The sequence below is a fragment of the Ictidomys tridecemlineatus genome, chromosome 2, assembly GCF_052094955.1.
Source record: "Ictidomys tridecemlineatus isolate mIctTri1 chromosome 2, mIctTri1.hap1, whole genome shotgun sequence".
NCBI lineage: Eukaryota > Metazoa > Chordata > Mammalia > Rodentia > Sciuridae > Ictidomys > Ictidomys tridecemlineatus.
The window spans coordinates 134,622,647-134,646,058 of record NC_135478.1 but is presented as its reverse complement, the minus strand read 5'-3'; the positions used below and the strand labels follow the sequence as shown (position 1 = coordinate 134,646,058).

Sequence of the window (23,412 nt, the reverse complement as noted above, 5' to 3'; positions counted from 1 at the left end):
GATGCGGTTCAGACAGTGTCATCTCAGAAGTAAAAGTTAACATCAGGGCTGACCATGGAGAATAATGTTTGTCTTGAACTTAGCCAACATAAATGAAAGTAGTGGCTAACCTCTTGGTTTTAGATTTTGGAAACCAGAATGCTAATCATTAATGCATCTTTTTTAAAAAAAATTTTTTAGTTGTCAATGGACTTTTATTTATTTTTTATATGTGGTGCTGAGAATCGAACCTAGTGCTTCACACATGCTAGGCAAGCATTCTACCTCTGAGCCACAACTCCAGCCCCTCATTAATGCATCTTCTCCTGGGATTTTCTTACCCTGGTTGAATAATTATGATTTCACCATTAGAATATGAGTTATTCACAGTCTTACTTTTTGTTTTAGTACAATTCTGTTATTGTCTACTTTTAAGATATGGATCCTCCAGAAAGGCAACTCAAATGGGTTCAACATTCATAGAGCAGAGTAAATTAGCATAACCTTGAGATTGGTGGTGAAACCAGCAAATATAAAAGTGAGGACCCTGGTTCCTCTCACAGTGCTCTGGCCACATTTGAAAGAAGAGAAAACACCTGAGGGGAGGCATGGTCCGATGTGGGACTCACCATTTCCTATGAGAGGAGAGACCGCAGGGGCTTTGGGGGGTAGAATGGGGTTCAGTCGAGGAAGCATTCCATTCACTTGTTTTAGCCTTTCTAGTTTTACGTGCTCCATCCATTTGGTCCCTGCAGGGTTCCTCCTGGCTTGCAAAGCAAGGGCTGTGGTTGCAGTGGAAATGGTCGAGTCCATGACTGGGGTTTCATCGATGGCACTGAGGTCTGCTACACTACCTCCATCGGTCAGAGGAAGCTCGAGCCCACTGTTGGAATAGTTGCTGATGGGGGACTGTTGGCTGCTGCATGAAGACTGACCACCAGGGCTTGGCTGAGATGTCTGTTGAGGTCAAGAGGAAAGGAAAGAACTGTCACCAGGAAAAACAAAGGAAAGGACACCAATAATGACAGCTCATGCAGGTGAAGACCTCCAGGTTATCAGCTGGTTGAATGAGAAGAAAAACTATGTTCCAGTGGATGGAGGTGGCCTTTGGGGCCAGAACGACTGATGGATCACCAGGCTGATGTGCAGGAGGAGGCAATGAACAGCAGAGAAGATTAGATATGGTGTGACCAGCATGATATCAGACATGGAATCCTGTCCTGAATGCCAACTCTGCTAACACAGCTTCTTTATTTCCAGTCCTACTGCCAGGACTTTATGCTTTGGGCAAATGACAAAGGCACTCTCAACCTCAGTTTCCTCATCTATAAAATGGGGACAGTTTATATTATGGATTATTGTTGGGAATCAATATGAAACCCAGAGATCACAGAAGTATAAAAACATCTGGGTAATAATAATTAGATTACAAAACTTTAGTAACTATTGTCTCAGGTGGTTCTAATTTTAGGGGTTGTTTTGTTTTTGTTTTTTGCTCAGCTAAAACATATATGCTTGATAGGACACATTACTTTCTAAGAAAAGCCCCTCTGAGCTGGTACCTAAGCTTTGTAATCCTTCCTCCCCATTTTTACTTTTTCTTTTTTTTTTTTTTGGCTATTGTAGAACCTGAAGCTGGTTGTGCATCAAGGTAGCTATAAGAGGTAAAACTTCAGTCACTTTGCTTCTGCCATGTACAGGGGAAAAAAGGCAGCAACCCATAGCTGTCAGGAGTCTGGGGTTTCATCGATGGCACTGAGGTCTACTACACTACCTCCATTGGTAGGTTTGATTTTATAGTTCTCCTTGGTGTGCCATTTGGGCATTTCACTAGGAGAACTGGGAAATATTCCCCTCACCACACACAAGTGGACTCTATAAAAAAAATTATGCAAATAATGGGAACTTAATCGAACCCAGTGGTTCTCAATCAGGGAAAGTATCATCTTCTCCCCACCCCAGGGTTCCTGGAAATAGAGGGTGGAAAGCCTGACTATCCCAGTGTCTGGGGAGCACTGCAAAAAAGGGCCTGCAATGTTCAGGGAAGTTGGCACAACATCAAACTGTTCTATCTAAAATTCCAGTGGTGTCCTGGTTGATAAACAGTCAAATCCTTTCATAAGCATAAGAAAAGTGATGTTCAGAAAAGTCAGTGACTGCCCAAAGTCACAAAGTTCATGGAGCAGCCAGACGCGGTAGTCTAAGCTGGCTACTTCCATGCTTCTGCAGCAGTTTCTCCGGGTTATTATAAAAACCAGAGCTCCTGACAACAGCTAACAGAGCAAACTTCCAGGGAAAGAGAACTCCACTTCCTCCTGGAGACTACTCAGTTAATCTAAGATGGAAAACACAATGTTGGCATGAAAGTCTGTAGAAAGAGGCTTTCTCAGTAGAGCCCTTAACTTTTATTCCCCCCCTGCTATCACAGTACATATATCCAAGCAAATGAACACTTTCTAAGTGAGTGCCATATGATACACTAACTCTGTCCTGGGCAACCAAGCAGATTGAAGAAAGATGCAAGTCTGATCATGGGTATGTAAAGTCTTACATAATTTTTTGCCTTAGCAAAGTCTTGGGTTGCCAGACCACTTGCTCCTTCCTAATGTACTTGGAGTTTCCAGAGCTTTGGATGTCTTTCACTCTTGGGCTATCAAATCAGAATGTGTGTGTATGTGAATCTGTGTATATGAGTATTCATGCACACACATGCCAATACACACTTCCATAGAGTGTGCGAGAAGGTGCATAAGCACTTACAGTCAGAAAACTGCTTATGTGAGCTCTGACATTTGAATAGAGGTAAATTGCTAACACAAGATGTATCTAGACCTTCTTTGAAGGTCCAAGATGGAATATATACTAGTCAGTACAGTAATTTAGTAGGATCTAACATCTGCTTGGTCCACTCCAGTATGATTTCTTATGAAAACCTAGACAAACGGAACAATGAATTTAACAATCAAAACTCCACATTTTCCACATGCTGAGCGTTCAAAACACATTGCTTCTCTATTTGAAACATAGCTGAGTAATGCTCACTACCAAAGATATCACCAAGCCACAAAAACTCAAGAAAAATGAAATGAAAAAAGTTGAATGTTCAAATGAAAACGAAACTAAAAGAACAGGCAAGCCAAAATTCCCTCACCTTATTACCCACTGTCCTTAGGAAGTGAGAACAAGACATTTAGGAGCATTAGACAGAAGAGAGGTTGCATTAATAAGAAAAAAAGAAGAAAGAATTTAATTTATAGCATGATGATAAAATTAAAGACATGTTTTTTTAAAGAAAGCATTAGGAATGTAAATTTCATCTCCATTAGTAAATGTTTATGAAAATATCTGCATACATTTAAATGTGTGTGTATACATGCATACATAAAATAGTCTATTGTAGGAATGTGATTACATTATTAACCTCAGGGAGCTTCAGTTTCTTCCCTGTAAAACATCTCATGATCTTATGTTTCTATGACTTAGTTTATAAAATATTTCACCCATTGGGGCATCTCAAATGTCACTGAACCAAATCATGACAAATATTTATTTCTACCAATTTTCTTTTTATATAATGGGTGTTTGTAATGGGTGTTTGGGGAAAAGAGGACAAACTTTCTTTTTTCTTTTTCTTTTTTTTTTTAGCTTTTGGCAATGTATTTTATTTCCCATATTCTTGCATAAACCTTTTTTCCAGAATGCATTTTAATATGACTTACATTAATTGAAATTCACATGATTAATCACAAAAGATCCATGGACACCTGCTAGCTTTGTTGAAATTCTCTAGCAAAACAAGACTTTCTTGAGCCTGGGATGCACATTGAAGAAATAAGATACTCTGGGTTCTTAGAATGGTCTAAGAACATAAATCATAGTGTTTGATGACATAATCTAGGAGACCACAAATTCATTTTCCTTAAACATTTGAGAATAAACTGCTGAATATTTTGCACAGTTATTATATAGGTAGACTTTATTTTATGAAATAGATACATGCTCACCTCCAAAAAAGTATATAAAGCACTTTGTATGAATCAATTAACTTAAAAAAATATCATGATCATTTGTATATATACACATTTTATTAAGATACTTTATAATTGCAAAATACCATGAGAAATGATGATAAAGCTGAATATCCTATTTGTGTTATTTTTGGCTAAACTTAATGTCACTTTTTAAGACTCTAGAATTTAAAGACAAACCTGGTTAATCATTAAAACGTAGTTTCCTTACCAATGCTGGGATGGTATGTGCAATTATTTCCAGCCAACGTGTACTTCTGAATAGTGAACTCACTGGTGAATTCATAGAATTCTTTCAATTGCTGGACTTCTCACATTTTAAAAAAATGCTTCCTTAAATTTAGTAAAATTTGCCCATCCAACCATTTCCTTGTCCCCAGAAAGCTAGGCATATTATTTCTATCTGGTACATTTCTTCCACAGGTCAGAGTGGCAAACTTATCCCAATATATATGTGTAATTAAATCCATTGTATGCATGACCAATATAAATGCACTGAATCTTCTTTCATATGTATTCTTTTAATTTTTCTTTTTATCCTTCTGAAATTTTAGGTGCTTTATAAAAATACGTGCATGACACAAAATCACCAAGTGAAGTCTGAAAGCAACTGAAAGAATAGTATTGCTCATATATTCTAATAATTACTAGACTGAAATCATGCTTGATTACAAGAATTTTTCAAAACCCTTCTTCATTCTCAATCTCATAGACTCAGGCACAAGAGAAATGGTCCCAGTATATCCAATCTCTGCTCCGATTCTAGAGTAGATGTTTGTAAACATCAACCCTTTGCATTCCCCATTGCTAGCAAAACCTACACTTCCTCTCCTGCCCACTTTGCTCCTGTGCATCCCTGTGAGGCCCAGAGACTGGTGCATTTCTGCCTGCCCTTCCTTCCTCAAGCCTCACTCTTGCCAACTGGGAGTGCTAAATTCCATGTCCTCATGGCCTCTGACCTGAGTGCACCTCTCTCCTGAAGGCTCCTTACAAAGACCCATGTTCAAGCTCCCATCACCCTGAGTGGTATTTGTTTTTCAATCTATCTCTCCCACTGGACTGCATACCCTTAAAGGATATGGATTGTAGCTTATTTACCTTTGAGTCACCAGGACAAAGAAGACAGAAAACATGTTTATAGAAAGGCTCAATAAATGATTTTGTACCTTCGAGGCACATTGACAAGATACACAGTCGTGTCCCTGCCTGCCATGAGTGGTATAGTATGTCTCTGGAGCAATTTCAAAAATCAGTTAGGAAACTTGGAAGCTCTTTTCTGAGTAGAGTTATTCTAAGCAAATAAACTTCAAGTAAGCAGTCCAGGTTACTGGGCTCATGACCTCCTCAAATCAGAGTGACCCGATGCAGTGAGGATGGGAATGGTCTTGTCTCTCTGAATGCCCTGCTGGGCTCTTTCAAATGACCCTCGGCCAACTCTGGGAAAATCAGGAGAGTGAATGACATACCATGGGTTTCTCGGCCTTGACCGTCTTCACCTGGAGGCACTCCTCCCGCTTTGAGGTAGTGTTGCTGAGGTCCTTCTGCTCCCCAAGGGCTCCCTGAGTCGGCCGGCCAGGTGACCTGGACTGTGAATGACTGCCAGAATCTCTCGGAGGCGGGGGCCGAGGATGCATGTCCCCACGCTGCTTCTTGGTGACATGAGCCTCAGGGCCATGCACAGTCTTCACGTGTTTCCGAAGGGAGCTTGGGTCTGTGTAACGTTTAGTGCAGCCTGGGATTTTGCACACATAAGGTTTCTGCCAAATCCAACAGAAACACAATAGGTTGTTATAAAAGTGATTAAGCTCCAGCCCCACAGTCCTCTGTGGTTGCTCATTACAATTTTAATTCTTTCAAAACACTTTTACAAAGCTCAGTGGTACTCAAATACCTGTAGGAACTAGTGGTTTAATAAGGCCGTTTGGACATGGTCCAGTGTCCATAGAATCTGGCTAACTAGATTATTATTTTCAAGAGAGCTCGGGGAGAGCTAAGAATGTGTAAATTGCCTTCCTGTTCTTGGAAGCATTTATGCGGTGAGTGGCAAGAAGTACCATGGTACCATGACAGGCACTCAGGAGACATCTGGTGATGATGATGATGATGGAAGGAGGCTTAAGGGATTCTCATCATCTAATCAGGAGAATGCTGCACACTTTTCAGAAGAAGTTGTGTCAAGAAATTTCTTTATGTAAATCCTTTTTTTTTTTTTTTGGGTAGTTAATACCATTATGTGCTTTGGAAATGGACTATTTACGTATAGGTATAATAATAATAATAAAAAAAAAGATTGCTTTTAGCCTCTCCAATGTTAGATGTCACTAAAATGTGTTCCTCTGGGTAGGATGGCAACTGCGTGGGGATATTCAGGGCTCAAAAGGTCCAGAACCTCTCTGGTCTTCAAAACGGTCAAGCCTTGCCCAAGGCAGCTGGATAGTGTGCTGGGAACCAGGATTCCTGGTCTGTGCTTCTTTCCTGAGTGCTCAAGTCTATAAATTATTTCATGCTCATTTAATTTTCTATGTGAGTCAGTGGTCAAGTCTCTAGATATAGTTATAAACATTATATGGATGCTAATAGCTAGATATTTATTCAAACTGCTGGCCTCTGCTCATGATCAACACCCAAATTGTGATTTTGTCCAATTGGCTCCAAAATAATTTATTCATGGATGATTGTGTAAACAAAGTTGGTCCTTTATATCCAAAGGTTCTGCATTAGCAGATTCAACCAATCACAGATTGGGAATATTAAAAAAAAAAAAAACAAAACAACTTGGTGTGCACAAACTTTCTTCTTGTCTTTATCTGCTAATGTAGTATAATAACTATTTCCACAGTATCAGACATGATAAGTAACCTAAAGATGATTTGAAATATATGGGAAGATATACATAAGTTGTATGGAAATACTATGCCATTTTATATAAGAAACTTTTGCATTCTTGGATTTGGTATCTGGGAGAGACCAGGAAATAATCTGCAGATACCTAGAGACGACTGTATACATTTATATCCATGTATACCAGAGGATGAGCCATTAGGTAAGCAATCGTTATAAAAACCATGATTAATATAATTTATCTATTACATTTAAAAAGATGCCCTGTCTTGTAGAATGTATGTCTAAAAGATGCTTTTTCACTAAAAGCCCTAGAACAGACTGAATGCGAACTAAAAATGCTGAAATGCCCTAATGCAGTGCGGCAAAGATTCTGAAAATTATCCTGAGAGACTTCACCTTCAAATATGAGATTCCTCTGGGTAGAATTGATTCCCATTAACTTGAATTATGTCTACTCAGGATCTTGTGTGAATTGCAGCACACACACATATATATAATGAAATGAGCGCATCAAATTCTATGCATTAGGGTAGAAGAATGGCTCTGTTGATTGGTGCCATTACTTTCCAGTGTTCTGACATAGGCTCTATGCTTGTTCCTGGCACTGCCGTGACAAATTGTTCCATGAGCAGGCAGAATGGGTGCATGGGGCATTTGTGTGCAAAGGGAAGATGAAGTACAAGGTGGTGCTACTACATTTCTATAAATATATGCATATGAATAAAATGGATTGATTTAGAAATGTGGAAATAGTTGATGTCTAATGAGAACAAGAATGTTCAGAACCTGTATTGCCAAAAATAACAGCACACACTAGTACACCTGCAACTATGTGCCCGTGCATGTGAACATACACATTATCCATCTACACAAAAACCATAACAATACAAGTTCAGCACATTAAAGTCTTACAGAGAAGCATATTAGCCCAATTATATAGTTTGGCCTCCAAATTTTGTTGTGATCAGTAATTGCAATTATATATTCATATATAGGCTAAAAATATGTTGTCAGACTGAGTAGCATCATTCATGTGCTCAGTATTTGACTTTTGACATGATAGTTACCATTTTGACTCACTGTACTCATAGGCACTGGGTGAAATCAGCTGAAACATTTTCTACCTACTTTGTAGAATTGACCCAAATAAATTTTTTTATTAAACATTCAATGATTCCTATTCCATCCAATGTTCTGTGATCCCAATATTGTATATTGCAGAATTTAACCTTGAGGAATATAAATTCCTTAATATAATCCTTGCACTTGATATATAAAAATCTCTTTTTCTAGTATGAAAAATAAGATACCATGTAATTATCCACAATGTAAAGTGTGAATACTAAGGGTGCAGACAAAGGAGGAATCTCTTTTCAGTTGGGATGATCCTGGAAGGGGTCAGTTATTAAGTTTCTGTCTCTGGGTCTAATGCTCAGGTTGTGAGTTTATGTTAGTTGCCAAATGAGACCATGACCATCAAGTTCTTACCACAATGCATGACACAGGGTAAGCCCACAACAGATGGACCTTTTATTAGGAGAAAGTAGTTTTGTTGGGTTCTGAAAGGAGAATAAATTTCCCAGATATTAAAAGGAGGGCAGGAGGATACCAAAAAGAGTGTCCTGAGCAGAGTTCCAGCAGCAGGACCATATCACACATGTTGGCATGTACTAGACAGCACAGGCTTCTGAAAGGTTCCATTCATAGTCATGATAGTGAGAGGTCAGGACCGGAAGGGCAGGCTTGGGAGGAGTGAGAATGGGTACTGACACAAGTTTAGGGAGTCTAAACTTTTCCTGCAGGAAAGAAAGCACCATTGGAGCTTTTGGGAGAGGGACATCCAATCGAATCAGAGTGAGGAAAGTTCTTCAGAGGTAACTTTGGGAGGAATATGAACTATGGGGTCAGAACTGCCACTGCTACAGTCCAGGGTCCCTGAAGGGCGGGACAGCCTAATAGAGAAGTACCTGAATGGCTTAGAATGAGAAAAATGCTAGATAATTTAACTAGTATCTAATAGGATAATACTACAACAGGGTTCATAAATTTTGTGGCAGCCACAAGGTCATGTGATTAACCCAAACCCTTTCTAATCTACTTCTAATTTATTAAATTCTTTGCCAGACCTAGGATAGCAAAGGGCTCAGCACAAAACTAGCTGTCAATATTTGTTGAGTGAATAAATGAAGTTATAAGTAAGAGAGCAATTAAATTAGATGAAACTGATTATCTTGATTTACCTAGTATTATCTTATTACCAAATCTGGATTTCCTGAACAAACTTATTTTGGGTATCTCTTAGATGATCTATCATTTTTCATGCACAAGGCCAAAGATTTGCATAGAGAATGGAGAAAAAAAATGATTTACATGTTTATGCATAAAATTTGAATTATGTATTTATAATTAAGGTTAAAAAATGTTTAACGGCTCAAACTTGATAAAAAAGGTATTTTTTTAGTATAATAAGGTATTCAATTCTTATAACACTGAACTTTTGACCTCACAGAAGATAAGCTCAATTACAACACACCTGACTAAAGCAAACAGATGTAGTCACATATTTTAAGTCAATGAAAAGATTAAAAAAAAAAAACAAAAACCCTTAGGAAACATCTTATATATGTGCACTGCTAATCCTAACATATCCACTGCCTGAATTTCTTCACAATGTGAGAGAAAGTTGGTCCAAAATCTATAAACTGTAGCTGGGCGCAGCCACACATGTCAGTGATCCCAGCAATATTAGACACTGAAGGTGGAGAGTGGCAAATTCAGACATTTAGTGAGGCCTGTCTCAAAATAAAAAAATAAAAAAGGCTGGGGATGCTGCTCAGTGCTGGAATGTCCTTGGGTTCAATTCCTAGTACCCAAAATTAATTAACCAATTAATTAAATTCTATAGGAATGAATATTCTCTTGTAGTCAAATATATGAAATACAGTTAAATACATTAGTTAGTTGAATCCCCTAAAAACTTGAAATCAAAATACAATTTATGTAGCAAAATAATCCTTTTAAATTGCACAATTCCATGGCATTTAGTACACTCTTGGTGTTATGCAATCATCACCACTGCTTAATTCCAGAACATTTTCATCACCCCAAAATAAAACCTTGTACCCATTAGCAGTCGCCCCTACTCCCCTCCACCAGCTACTTGGCAAATACTCATCTACTACCTGTCTCTGTGCATTTGCCTATTCTTTAGACTCCCTAAAATTTTGTACAAAAAAAGAATGTGCAACAGATGATAATGCAGCTATTGGACACAGTAAAAGCATTTTTGACGCAAAGAACAGAATGTGTCATCTCCTTTAAATCAATAAGACATTCCAAATGTCTCTCATTTCCTTAGTCCAGTTTAACCTTTTCAAAAAGAGTTGGTGTGGACTGGGGTTGTAGCTCAGTAGTAAAGCACTTGACTAGTACATGTGAGGCATGGAATTCCATCCTTAGCACCACATAAAAATAAATAAATAAAATAAGGTATTGTGTCCATCTACAGCTAAAATAATAATAATAATAATAATAATAATAATAATAATAATAATAATAATAAAAAGAGTTGGTGTACATGGACTTGCAAGTGTGAATATGGTATGAGTGTGCTTTTTGGAATGTGTGGTTAATCCTATTAGAAACCATTTTGTTCTTGTTCTATCAGTTCAGCTGAAAGAAAACTTGGTGAAGACCTTAAGGCCAAATAGCCCCAAGTGGAATAGCTCACTATATTTTGACCAGATGTTCTCTTTCTCTCTATCTGCATCTGTTGAGGTCATGACAGTCACTACAAGATCTTATGTGTACAAAATTCTCCTTCTTTAACACATTTCAAGCAAATTGATGACAAGTTTTATAGACTGAGATATGTGTTGTGTTTCTACATGGCTCTCCCATTTCTACCAAAAATGCGAGGAACCTTGGTGTTAGTCTCTTGATTCATTCAAGAGAGGAGCTAGCATTTGACTTAGAACTCCAAGAAGTTACAGATTTGTGGGTAGATATGCCTCAAAATATAAGCAAAATAAAATTCACTGATACCAACTTGCTTCTCTGCAACCTGAGAGGATGACTACCTAAAGACAAGAGCATCACCCCAGGAACCACCTATTACCATGAAGCTTCATTCAATAAATTATCTTAAATAACTAACTGGGTTTCTGAGAATGTCTTCCAAGATCCTTTGGAATTCAGAACGTCTGGAAACTGTATTTGAGCTATGGCTGGTTGCTCTGTCTTTTTTTTTTTTTTTTTTTTTAAATAACATATTTGAAGATACCACTTAGAGAAAGCAAATAAAACTGGATATTTCAGTAGTAAGCTATCACTTGTCAATGTGCTCCTTCTAAATCTATCTTTGGTGCTTACAGAGTCACCCTTTGAACTCAATAGACTTATTACTCTGAGCAGAGCCAGTGGCTGGAAATCCAAGTTAAATGCTTGTACTGTCTGACCAGTAGGTGGCAGTTCTGAACAACATGAAACTAAGTTCATGAGTATACTAAATGCCATGGAATTGTGCAATTTAATAGTTTCTGCTTCCTCTGTATCATGCCCCAATTGAGGTCCAGTTTTCTGCCCCACCTCCAAGCCCAAGCCTCCACCTGTCCTCTTGGAGCCAGCTTACGCTGTGAGCAGTCAAAAGAAAAATAGGAAAATACGCCTGCCTTTCTAAGGATACCCTCATGAGGGTTCTTTGTTTCTGCCCATGAGCTCAGGGCCCATGGATGCTTACCTCATTGGAATGTGTTCTGTTTTGGTGCTTGGCGCGATCAGAGGCATTTGAGAAGGCCTTGTTGCAGCCTTCATGCTCACAGACGTATGGTTTCTCTCCAGTGTGAGATCTCAAGTGCGTTTTCAAGTTTTCTAGTCTCGAGTAGGCCTTTGTGCAACCTTCAAACTGGGGACAACAGGTAAATCTGGATTACTCCACACAATGCACCGGCAGCTTATGCCTAACCCTCCCTCAAAGTGGATGAAAACCTGACGTTTCAAGGGTCAGCAGCTTTTCAAAACCACGGAACAAAAACTCCACTAAACTCTGCATTTATTGGGATTCAGATGTGGCTTGGGGCAGTTCAAGATAAAGCATTTTCAGTGCCAATAAAAGTCCTGAAGTTTTTTTTTTTTTTTTTTTTAATAGACCGCTCAATGTGGACAATGGATTTCATTATCTGCTCATTGATCTCCTCAAATTCCCACTGATTTCAGATTCAGCACAAAGTTCATTAATATGGCTTTGTGTCCATACAAAGACCTGGAATTTGATCATGTTTGTAAAGGGCCTTTAAGATGTAAAGTACCAAGGCTGAGTAGGGCCCAGTGTGCCTTCCGGGTACATCACTGAGAGAATGTTCAACTTCATGGAAGCCCTGGCCCACTCCTGAAGTCCACACTGTGTCACTGGAGACTAACCAGGAGAAACTTTAAAATCAGGTGAAGGTTGAGTATCCCTTACCCAAAATACTTAGAATCAGAATGTCTTGGATTTTTTTTCAGATTTGGGAATATCCATTTATTCTTTATATATACACCTTATATACACTACCTGATGATAATTTTGTATAGTATTTTTAGTGTACCTGTGTTTTGACTACAACCAGTCACATGAGGTCAGATGTGAGATTTTCCACTTCTAGCATGATATGGGGGCTAAATTTTTACAAATTTTGGAGCATTTTTGGATTTTTTTCCTTTCTTTTTTATTTTGGATGTTCAACCTATGCAGCGATTCTTTTTAAAAAAAGTCAACTTAAACTTTTTAAGTTGGAAGCTGGCACCTCCCTTTGCTTTTTGAGCCTCTGCTGTGATGAGTTATTGGGCTGGGGCCGGTACCGTGGCCAAGAGCTCATTCCCAGTACCAGCCTTCTGCCTGCTATCCTGTCTAATGAGCAGCTCAAAAACCCAGATATTCGTCAATAGATGATGCACCTTCTCTCTTCTTACCAACCTTGCTTCCCTCAAGCTGAAGTCATCAGCCCACACAACCATGAAGAATATGAGGAAGGACCCATGAGGTGAGGCCTAACACCCATCCATGGGAGGGGACACCCAGGTTGCCTGCCTGCTGCCCACTTGTGTACTCACAGTGCATTTGTGAGGCTTCTCGCCCGTGTGTCTCCTCATATGCACTACCAACATGTACTGGGCTTTGAAGGGTTTCTGTTCCCTTGAGCAGTCAAGCCACCGGCACACAAACTCCTTTTTCTCTCCATGAATATGATCATTATTGATATGCTGGGGTTGGAGAAAAAGAAATAAAATGGAAATGCATTACTCATTTCTGAAAGCAACAGAAGAAAGTGCAAAATATGCTCAATCTGAAGTCCTAAAGGAGATATGAAGAACTTTTAACCGAGTTCTATGTTTTTAAGAATTCTAGTTAGTATACTTCTCAAGTAAATTTTCTCTTGCTAATTGCATATGTATGCTCCCCAGATAGCAGCCATGACACGAAATGAGAGGAAGCCTGGCATCTCAGGAAAAGTACCATACCAAGCATCTAAAGAGCAGAGTTCAATGCTGAGTTTTGGGGATGAAATGAAGTGAGCCATTCTTGTCCTCTCTGGGCCTCTATCATTTTTCGTCTCAAGGGAGGGTCAAGGCTAAAGGGCTGCTCACATACTCTCCAGTTATCACATGCTTTGGGAGGGGATACACGTGTACCTGTTACACTCACACGCATGCACAATTTCATAAAAAGGTACAAGGAAAGCACTTTTCAAACTGAACATTGGGTTTGGTGAAGTTTCTTCCTGAATCACAGAGAGAAAAAATAGGTTCTGAAGAAAAGGAGTAATTAACAGTGAACAAATGATTTGGTCTCCTGGGTCTTTTTTTTTTCTTCACATACAATATAAAGGAATGGACTCCCTAGTTTCTCAGGTGGTTTCCAGTTTTAGAATTCAATTAATGTGGTCTTCAAGATGAAGATGGATTCCCCTAAATTCGTCATCAATTCAAAGCTTTCAAATCACTTTTTATCTGATTCGTTGGATGAACATATCAAGTACCCTCTAAACAGGAGACACGAGAAACCTCTGGAAGCCCCAGGAGGATCAGACGTTCTTCATTTGGATCCAATTAACATTCATTTAAGTAAGCTGAGTGCACTATTTAAAAGTCCAGTTTAAGACTATTGAGGAGAGTTGTATCCTGTTTTTATTCTCTTGTCATCCTGCATTTGCCTTAGTTTAAAGCAAATTTAAGCATTTTCCCAAACATACATAGAAATATATCACTTAAAAATTCATCGAATGATTGACAGCTCCCTTCAGGTCTGTGCACTGCATGAGAGTTTCACAACATTTAATTATGTGCTGCAAACTCTCCAGCTCCTCAGTGATAAATGTAAAATGCAACCATCAAAGTCGGCCTTCCCCAGTTACTCCACTAGGTGGCCTTCTGCTTCAGGAAAAAAAAGTTTCACTTAAAAAAAAAAACAAAGCAAAACAACAAAGTTTTTTTTTTTTTTTTTTTTTTTTTTGTGCTGTTTCTGGAGATAAAAACTGGTTGAGGGCACAGATTTTTTTTTTTTAATTTTTTCCTTTCCTTGAAAGGCTCTGATAAACAGAAAACAGAAGCATATCAGAGCACACCAGCAGACAACCATCATCTCCTGGAAACTGAAAATGACAAAGATGCTAACCAATACTCAAATACCATGTGGTATAGCAGCCCTGTGGCCAATGGATGTGGGTTTCCTACCAGAAGCCAGCTGTCCCAGGAATAAGTGCTTCTTAAAAGTTGTGATTGTGTACTTAAGTTAATAAAGAGAACAGACCTGCTAAACAGGGGACGATGTGCAATCATTACATTCATGTTTCAAGTACATCTTTGTGGCCCATATACATTACCCAGACTTATCCAAAGCGTGTGTTGAAACCCAGCCCTTGAAACCAAGCCCACATAATAGGAGGAGCTGTATGAATTCTCCCTTCCCGAGAGAAAAATAAATGACCACACAAAACCACTTCATAAAAATTGTACTTGGTTCAGTTTTCCAAGTTATTAGGGATAAATAAGTTGGGTGCTTGGGTTAAGAAAAAGAAGGAAGGAAGGGAAGAATGAAAGGAGGGAGGGAGAGAGAAAGGGAATAAAAGTTAAAATTGGGAAATGGAATTTCAAACTGTACTGAGCCAACTCAGGAATTATGGCTTTTTAGTTTCATATTCTCAGCCACAGTGTCTTGGTAGTGTGCTGGTATCTGGCAGGTACTCAATAAATGTTGAACTGATTTGACCCATACAGCAAAGTGAATGTTCACTGGGCAAAAGAAATTATACTGTACACTTTTGTTTATCTGAATGAAACTTCATTTCACCTGGCACTTGGACACTATGAATTCAACAAGTGGTATTTCATTACTTTAAAATAATATGCTCTCAAGAATTCAGAAAGATTTAAAAGATATTCAAACATGAATCCCCTCTTGCTGGGTGGAACCAAAGGAATGCACTGATATTGCAACATTTATTTCCTCTCATGCATTCATGGGGTTGTGTTGGCTGTACTCACACCGGGCCGTGAGCTGGGGAGTAAGACACACATGAATCCTGCCCCAAGGAAATTACAGTCTCCTGAAGGAAGATAGATAATGACTTAAATTACTATACAATTAAAGTCGTGATAAGTGTTGTGAAGGGAAATAATGGGTTTTATATAAACATATAACAGCCGGTCCTAAATCAGAGTGGAGCATTAGGCATCAGGCTTGGCTTCTCAAATGAAGCTCCATCGAAAGCAGGACCTGAAAGATGAACGGAGACCTGCCAGGTGTGCAGATTAGGGTGGAAGTAGAAAAAAAAAAAAAGGTGGCAGACACTATTGTAGACAGATGACATGGATGCACCCAAAGAAGGCAGAGCTCAGTGCCTTACTGAGGATCAGGGTGAGGCCCACCACACAAGGCAGGAGAGAATTGGCCAGGCAGACCCTGCAGGCCTTGGGTACTGCCTCTGCTGGGCATGGTGAGAAGGCACAAGCTTTCCCCACACAGATCAAATAGACTCTGCTGGGGTGGTCAGATGTGGGTTGGCTTGCCAGGGCTCAAAATGCAGTATGCTAAGTCAGACCCTCAGCTGTGAGGCTGTGGGGGGTACTCCTGGACAGGATTCACATTTCTCCTATGAGAAAGTCAGCTCTTGCATGCCTGTCCCCAAGGAGGAGAGCATCAGGATAACTGATGCTTCTCAGGGCCATTAGATGACCCATCGTGGGAGGCACCAATAGCATCAAGTAATAAAAGTCTTTGGCTTCCCCTCCTGTCCTGGCTAACATACTGGAGGAATTGCACTCTAGAAGGACAGGGAGGGGGCTTTTCTGGACTGTGGCTCCTTTAGGTGAGGTGGAAGAGGGAGAGCAAACAACCCGCCAGCTCCCTTGCAAAGTGTCCTTCACTGGTGATAGGAAGGTAAAGGCTCGGGATGAGATTAGAGGCCTAAAGTGGACAGACTGGAACATGTGGAAACTACCTAGAGTGGAGCTGAAATGTCTGCTGATAAGCAGGAAGGGAGAACTGTCAATAATGGAGCGCAATTGCCAGAAAAATCAAATTAATTTCATATTTAGATTTCACCAAACTTCATCTTTTTTTGCTTCTGGGACGATGTATGGAAATGTGATCGGAGTGATATTCTATGCTGATCAGCCAGCAGGAACCCCTCAGTGTTGTCCCCACATAAGGAGGAAAAGGGAGGAACATACATGGGACAGTTGAAGCAACTTCACTTTCAGCAAGGTTAGCCTCTTTGGAATTTTCCCTTTCTGTCTTCTTAGTCTGTGGTGTCCAAATTAACCTGTTTTTGTAGTAGTCCTTGAATTCACACATACACTGAGACCAGAGTTTTTTTTTTTTTTTTTTTTCTTCTGGAAAGAAAAGTCTACAATCTAGGAGTGTAGAGACCAAGTTGATTTCATTTTTCTTAAAGCTCAAATGCTAAGTAGAGGACATAATCAATTACTATAAAGAAATAAGGAGGTGTCTTTCTATTTAGGTAATTCAAATGTGTTTTAAGCTTAAAATATTTTTGAAAGATAGATTTTAAGTGAAAATTAAAATTCTAAGAAATCATAGACTTCACATATTCATGTGATATTTACTAAATATTTACTTTCCTTTAAGAAAACTGCATTGGCCTCTGCAGCAAAAGCTCAGGGAGGATTCATTTGGGCAGATACTGGATGGTTCCCACAGATGCATCTCTGACCAATTTCTGATGTGCTGTGTACTTTGGACAGGCAGATTTGCCTCCTTGGGGCTTAATTTTCTCTTATAATCTATAAAATTATATTGATGAACTAGATCAGGTGTGGGCAAAGTTTTTTCTGTATGAAGCCAGATAGAAAAGTTTTATTCACTGTAGTCCAAAGTTGAACAGCTCTAATCAATATATGAATGAACAAAATGTAGCCGTTCATTTGTGAACATGGAAAGTTTGCATGTTATGAAATAGTCCCTTAAAGTTTAAAAAAATTATTTAAAACTGTAAAAACTTATTCTTAGCTCACCACTGTTTGTATTAAAAACAAACAGTGGACTGAATATAGCCTGTGAGCTATTAGGTTACTTGCCCCCACACTAGATGATTTCAAAGTTTCTTTCTTACTCTAACATTTATCAGGTTTGCTCTCAAGCCTGTGAAAGTAAAATCAGGAGGATGTATGGTTTAGTGCCAGAGAGAAGAAAAGAAACTAGAAAGGAATAAAAACCAGGATCCCGGGGCCAAAAGGGGGAGTTCAATGAAAGGAGGGAGTTAGGCCAGACACGTTTCAGGTCTGCAGCATTTCCCTAGGATTGGGTTGAAAATGCACACATTTTTTTTCCTCACCAAACTCTAAGGAAGCTAAAAGAAGAGTAATATGCAATGAATTCTTAACAATCAGCAGACAGATGAAGCCCATGTGAAGTGGGCCTGAAATTCAATGGGCGAGAGTTTATTTGTGGTTTCACTGAAAAACTTTGACTTCCTAACAGTGAAAAACGTTAATCAAATATATAAATAATTTAATTGGAGGGAAAAATAATGCATGATTAAATTCCAAACTAATCCAACACAAAGACACGCAATTTGCCAGAGGCCCAAAAGCCAGAAAGAGATAGATGGTGTAAATTACAGTGTTGTATGCCAATTCATGTGGCCACTCTGAACTTTCCCTGTCTGAATAAACAGGGCAGGGATACTGGGACCAGCAATTTCCCCCTCAAAGGCTGAATCCAACCACAGAGCTTCTTGACTGGTTTTCCATTTACGGTCGTAAATATTTGCTTCTGGAAACTGATGGCTGATGAAGCAAATCAAACACCTCGGGAGCCCACAGCAAACCAACACAGTTGATATTTCCCAATTGTGATCATGTCTGTAGCAACATGAGCCAAGACTCGGTACTGCAGTCTCTTCTACTGGACCAGGGCTCTGGGAGCCCAGAGAAAGGCAGGAGAAATCACTAGCTGGTTTGGCAGTCGAGGAGGCGGAAGGCACCTCTTTATTTCAAGGGACTCTCTTTGGGATATGCCCAGTCCTGATTGTCAACCAAGGAGGCTTCAAGAGGTGTGGGAAGAAAGACCTGGAGGAAGGGGAAAGTGGAGCTTTTCTTTCACTAGCTGTAGAATGGAAGCCCACAATGGACTTCACTGAGCTAATCAGGGTCCTTTCTTCTTGCTTAGTTATTTCACTATGAGCTCAGCGCAGGCAGTTTTCCTAACCCTTCAGATGAAATGCATGCATGTGGTCCATCGATGCTCAATGCTCACAGCACTCTAAATAAAGCAGCTATTCAAGCAGTTCACAGAGCTTGGAAGGGCACTTCTGCTTTCTTTCTGCCTCCTTCTCCCTTGGCCAGACTCTCAGATTCCCACTCAGAAAGCACAGCTCTCTAGATGTGTAAGTAGCCTCCATTCTAAGTGACTTCCTAAGAGGAGAGGATGGAGCCTGGCTTGAGGTGTTCCCAAGAGACCTGATCAATCTCCATTCAAGTTCTGCCTCTGATTCACTAGCCAATAGACAAATACCACTGCCTCCAAAACCCGTTACTCTTTTTTTTTTTTGGTGAGGGATAAGTACTGGGGATTGAATCCAGAGGCTCTTAACCACTGAGCCACATCCCAACCTCCCTCCCCCATTTTGTATTCTATTTAGAGACAAAGTCTCACTGAGTTGTTTAAGGAAGTTGCAGAAGCTGGCTTTGAACTCGCGACCCTCCTGATTCAGCCTCCCAAGCCCGATGGGATTAACAGGCCTGAGCCACTCTGGCCAGCTCAAAATCTGTTGCTCTTTACATCCACCAACTTCTTCACATCAAGAAGACAAACTCCTTCCAAATTTGTCGTGAAAATATTGCCGTTAAGCACACCTGGAAACAGTGAGAGCAGGAAATGCAGAACTTCACCCTCACCATTTTTCCTTTGACTCCCCTGTGCATGTATATTACCCCAGAGTCTTTTCCATCAGCATCTACTGTTTCCTAAATAACACAACACTTTTTCAACTGACTTAAGAGGTTTTTCCAGGGCTGGGGTTGTAGCTCAGTGGTACAGCACTTGCCTAATACACCTGAGGCACTGGGTTCAAGCCTCAGCACCACATAACAATAAATAAAATAAAGATATCGTGTCCATCTACAACTAAAAATATTTTTTAAAAAAGGTTTTTACAAAGTGTGTAGCCAAGTTTTTACTGCAAAACATACATATAAATAATATTTTTTTTAAAAAAAAGGTCCTTAGGATGGTGGTCAAATATATGTGAATTCACATATAAACATTCATGTGTCACACACACACACTCTCACACACACACACACACACACACACACAGTATTATGGCTTTAATAGAAAAGAAAGTAAGGGCCTGGAGAGTGGTGTATTTCACATATGAGTATCTGGGGGTGCAATTAGTTGGTTTGCCAACCACTGGCTGCAGGCTGGGTGCACACACTTGTCCCACCCTCAGTTTTATCTTAGACCCCTGTCTTGGCTACATTTCCATGTATACTGACTGACTAGCATGCCACCATTTGATGCCATGATTATATTTTTTAAAGGAAGGAAATAAAATGGAAACATTTCCTTCTCAGAACATCAGGCTGAAAAGGATTCATACTTTCTTCATCTTTTCACATTGCTGCCAGGTTAGCTCATAGGCAGCACTTGAGGGAGTGAGTATGTTGAACAGAATGCAATCACTGGAAACTTCTGGGGATTTGGTGAAGTGGTATGCTACAAAAACCTTTGATGTTGGCATGATATAGATATAGAGAAATAAACAATTTTAAGAAAACTCAATTTTCAATTTGTTTCCTGAATTTAAATCCTAGAACTATCTCATTACTTTTATAAGTCCAGAGATATTTCTGAAAAGGAGTAAAAGGGAAAAGTGATTTGGAATCTATTAAAATTTAATTCACATTAAAACTGATTTGGGAGTGAGACTGAAATGCTTTACCTAAAAGAAGACCCTCCACAAGAATCCCTTAATACTTTCCATCTCAAAAGGCTTATACCTTCTTGTTTTGTGTATTATTTGATAAACACAACATTTTTAAAAAGTTTTACAACTGTCATGACATGGATTATATTAGGGACACATTGTGATTGGATTCCTAAAGGCTTCACTAGGCAGAAACAGGAAAAAAAGCATGAATCAGAGACTATCACCAAAATAGGTCTTATATCTCAATATGCATTTTAATTTTAGATAAATAAAATAATTTAAATTGTTTGGGTGGCACCCATCAATCTTCCTAACAGATTATTTAAGAAGCTGCAGCAGTTTGCTGCAGGGGGCTCTTCCTGAAGACTTCACAGAGTGACTGTTTCAATTCAAACTGGTTAATAAAAATACCAGAGCACCTTTCAGCTTTTTGACAGAACTGCAAAATCGTACAGAAAAACATCAAAAGGACTCAAGATTTCATGTACAAAACAGTCTTTTCTTTATAAAAATAAAACAATTTCCTATTTCTGATTTATGAACATTAAGAATTAGGCTGAGTAAAAGACAGAAATAGGCTTCTTGGTTAGAAACAAATAAATAAATAAGAGGAATCCTCTTGACAGCAATTTGATTCCTGTTCCCAGGCACAAATACATAAAAATGATTTTCATTTATGTGTAAGAAAGGCAAAGTTCTTCAACAAGGCAAACATGTTGTCTGAATGAAGGGCTTTGCAATGCTAGAATTCCAGAACAGAATTAAGTGACTTAAAATACAGCCCCCATCCTACCATCTCCCTAATTAGCACCAAGGTAAGCTGCACGTTTGTTCCACTGCAGTGGAAACCCATCATCGTTCATGTTTAAAACAAAAGTATGTAAAGACAAAGGAAGTACACATACATGAACGAACCTTGACAATTTGCTAAGTTTCCAAAGAAGCCAGTCTAAAAGGGATCAATGCTACACGATTCCATTTCTTTTAGTGCTCAGAAATGGTAGGTAAGTCTGTGAAGAAAGAAAGGAGGTCGATAGTTGGCTATGACTAGGGGTGAATGGAGAAATTAGGGAATGACAATTAAAACTGATGGGATCTCTTTTGGGGGGTGATGAAAAGTCACTGGGGTCATGGTTGCATACTTTATATGTTTGAATTGTTATATTCTTTAACGGGTGAATTATATTCCAATAAGGATGTTACCCTTCCTCTAAGTGTTCTTGGTGACGAAGTCTGTGGATGTCCTGGGGGAGGAGGAAGAGTGACTGAAGGAAAAACAGGGTGGGATCTGATCATCTCCAGGACATCAAATAGATTGCAGGTGGGGCCTGGCAAGTCATTTTTCATGGAAGCACAAGGCTACATCTCAGTCACAATTTCCACCACCACCACCACACACACACACACACACACACACACACACACACACACACACACACAGCAGGTTGAGTTAAAGTGAAACATTTTTAGTTCCTGGTGGATTTTATACTAGACTCGCAAGTTAATAATCGGGGAATTGCTCATAAAAGATACGGTCTTCATGTTTCCCTTCCTCCTCATCTTTCAAGTTGTACAGATGAGTGGAAAAAAAAATGGATGGAACAACCCCAAATGGAGTTGTTAACAAAACCAAAACACAAACATCACAAGCTAATATCAGTTGAAGTACGCTAATGCGAAATCATCCATGGTTTGAAAAAAAACAGATACTTTCTTCTCTACGATAGATTCTTTAACTCACTGGAACTTCCTGTAAAATTTAAGCACTGTGAATTCAGAATCTCTATATTTCTATTTTCTGTTTCGTCAATTTATAAAATAACTAGGTGTGAATGTATAATTTGTGGAATCATTTATTTGATTCCCCAACCTCACCCTTTACAGACTCAGATTCCTGTAAAATAATAATGTACTGAGTTAATATTAAGATGACCTGCAATTTGAGGAAAATTTAGTTTTTGAAAGCTTTTAAGAAGCAGTATGTAAATAGTACTATAATTGGTTAACGTTATTTACATTAGTTACCTAATAAACTATCTTTCTTCTTGAAAGTAGAGCAAGGATATCTAATTCCTTGTAGAAACTATGAAAATGCTCCTTTCTTCACAATTTTTGTGCTTTGAATTCTTAGTTATTTTTTTTTAAAAGATAGATGTAACACTTCTCTTTTCAGAGGGTTCTGTTATAACTTAATTAGGTAATTATTCTTAAAGAAATTTTCAGTTTCTTTCTGCAAGGGTCAGTATTTAAATTCCACTGAGATTTTCCACAGAGATGTAAAATTTAAAATTGTTTACACTTTTCTACAAATTATGGACACATTTAATTTTTTATCTTCTTATTCTTTTTAAATAGCAACTTTGTTTCAGTCAAAATAACAACAAAAAACATTTTTTAAGCAAATTGATTTGATTACCAAAATGAAAGACATAAAGAATTAAGCAAGGGCTGGGGTTGTAGTTCAGCAGTATTGCACTTGCCTAGCATATGTGAGGCACTAGGTTCACATAAAAATAAATAATTAAATGTGTCCATCTAAAACTAAAAATATTTTTTTTAAAAAAAGAATTAAGCAAGTTAGGATTTAGTGGCATTCTAGAAATTCTAGAAACAAGGATAAAAAGAATACTAAATGCAAACACACAGCATAGTTTGAATTGTGTAGCCATGGAATGGAGTCATTTGGAAAACCAGTCTCCAAAAAGGGCTTTCTTTTCCTTTCCCTTCTTTGCAATGAGCAAGTCCAGCAAACATGACAGGCACCAGGATTTCTAACCTGAACTCCAGCTCCAGAGGTGATTCAGGTAAAGACTGCTCTCCTATCCCTCACCTGGCTCCTGGATTGAGATGAGTGCTGAGCCCAAAAGGACCAGGAAAGTGGTGGTAAAATGCAACATCTCTCAAGGTCCAGATGAATTCATCATTCTTATGTATGGCTCATTCCCATGCATTCCAGTGTATCTGGAAAGCATTACCATCCATAGCAATTGCACACATGTCCAAGGAAGGATTTCAGAAGCCTGACTGTGTCCCCAAACATTAAAATCTTCTCACCTTGTATGTGTGAACTTTTGCCAAGAACAGAAAGGAGGGTTGTGGAAAGTTTATCTGCATATGGATATCTGCAC

The 23,412-nt window shown here is 38.9% G+C and overlaps 1 protein-coding gene across 3 annotated transcripts in view; it reads right to left on the bottom strand.

Moving 5' to 3' along the window:
• Gli3 (GLI family zinc finger 3) overlaps nt 1–23,412 on the bottom strand; it is a 276,508-nt gene that overhangs the window by 6,382 nt on the left and 246,714 nt on the right. For all 3 annotated transcript variants that reach the window (XM_040291861.2, XM_005319215.5, XM_040291862.2), the window contains 4 exons: nt 12,942–13,091; nt 11,590–11,754; nt 5,474–5,764; nt 609–936 (listed from right to left, as the gene is read on the bottom strand). In XM_040291861.2, coding sequence (XP_040147795.1) covers nt 609–936; nt 5,474–5,764; nt 11,590–11,754; nt 12,942–13,091 — 934 coding nt within the window. The remainder of the gene's footprint in view (nt 1–608; nt 937–5,473; nt 5,765–11,589; nt 11,755–12,941; nt 13,092–23,412) is intronic.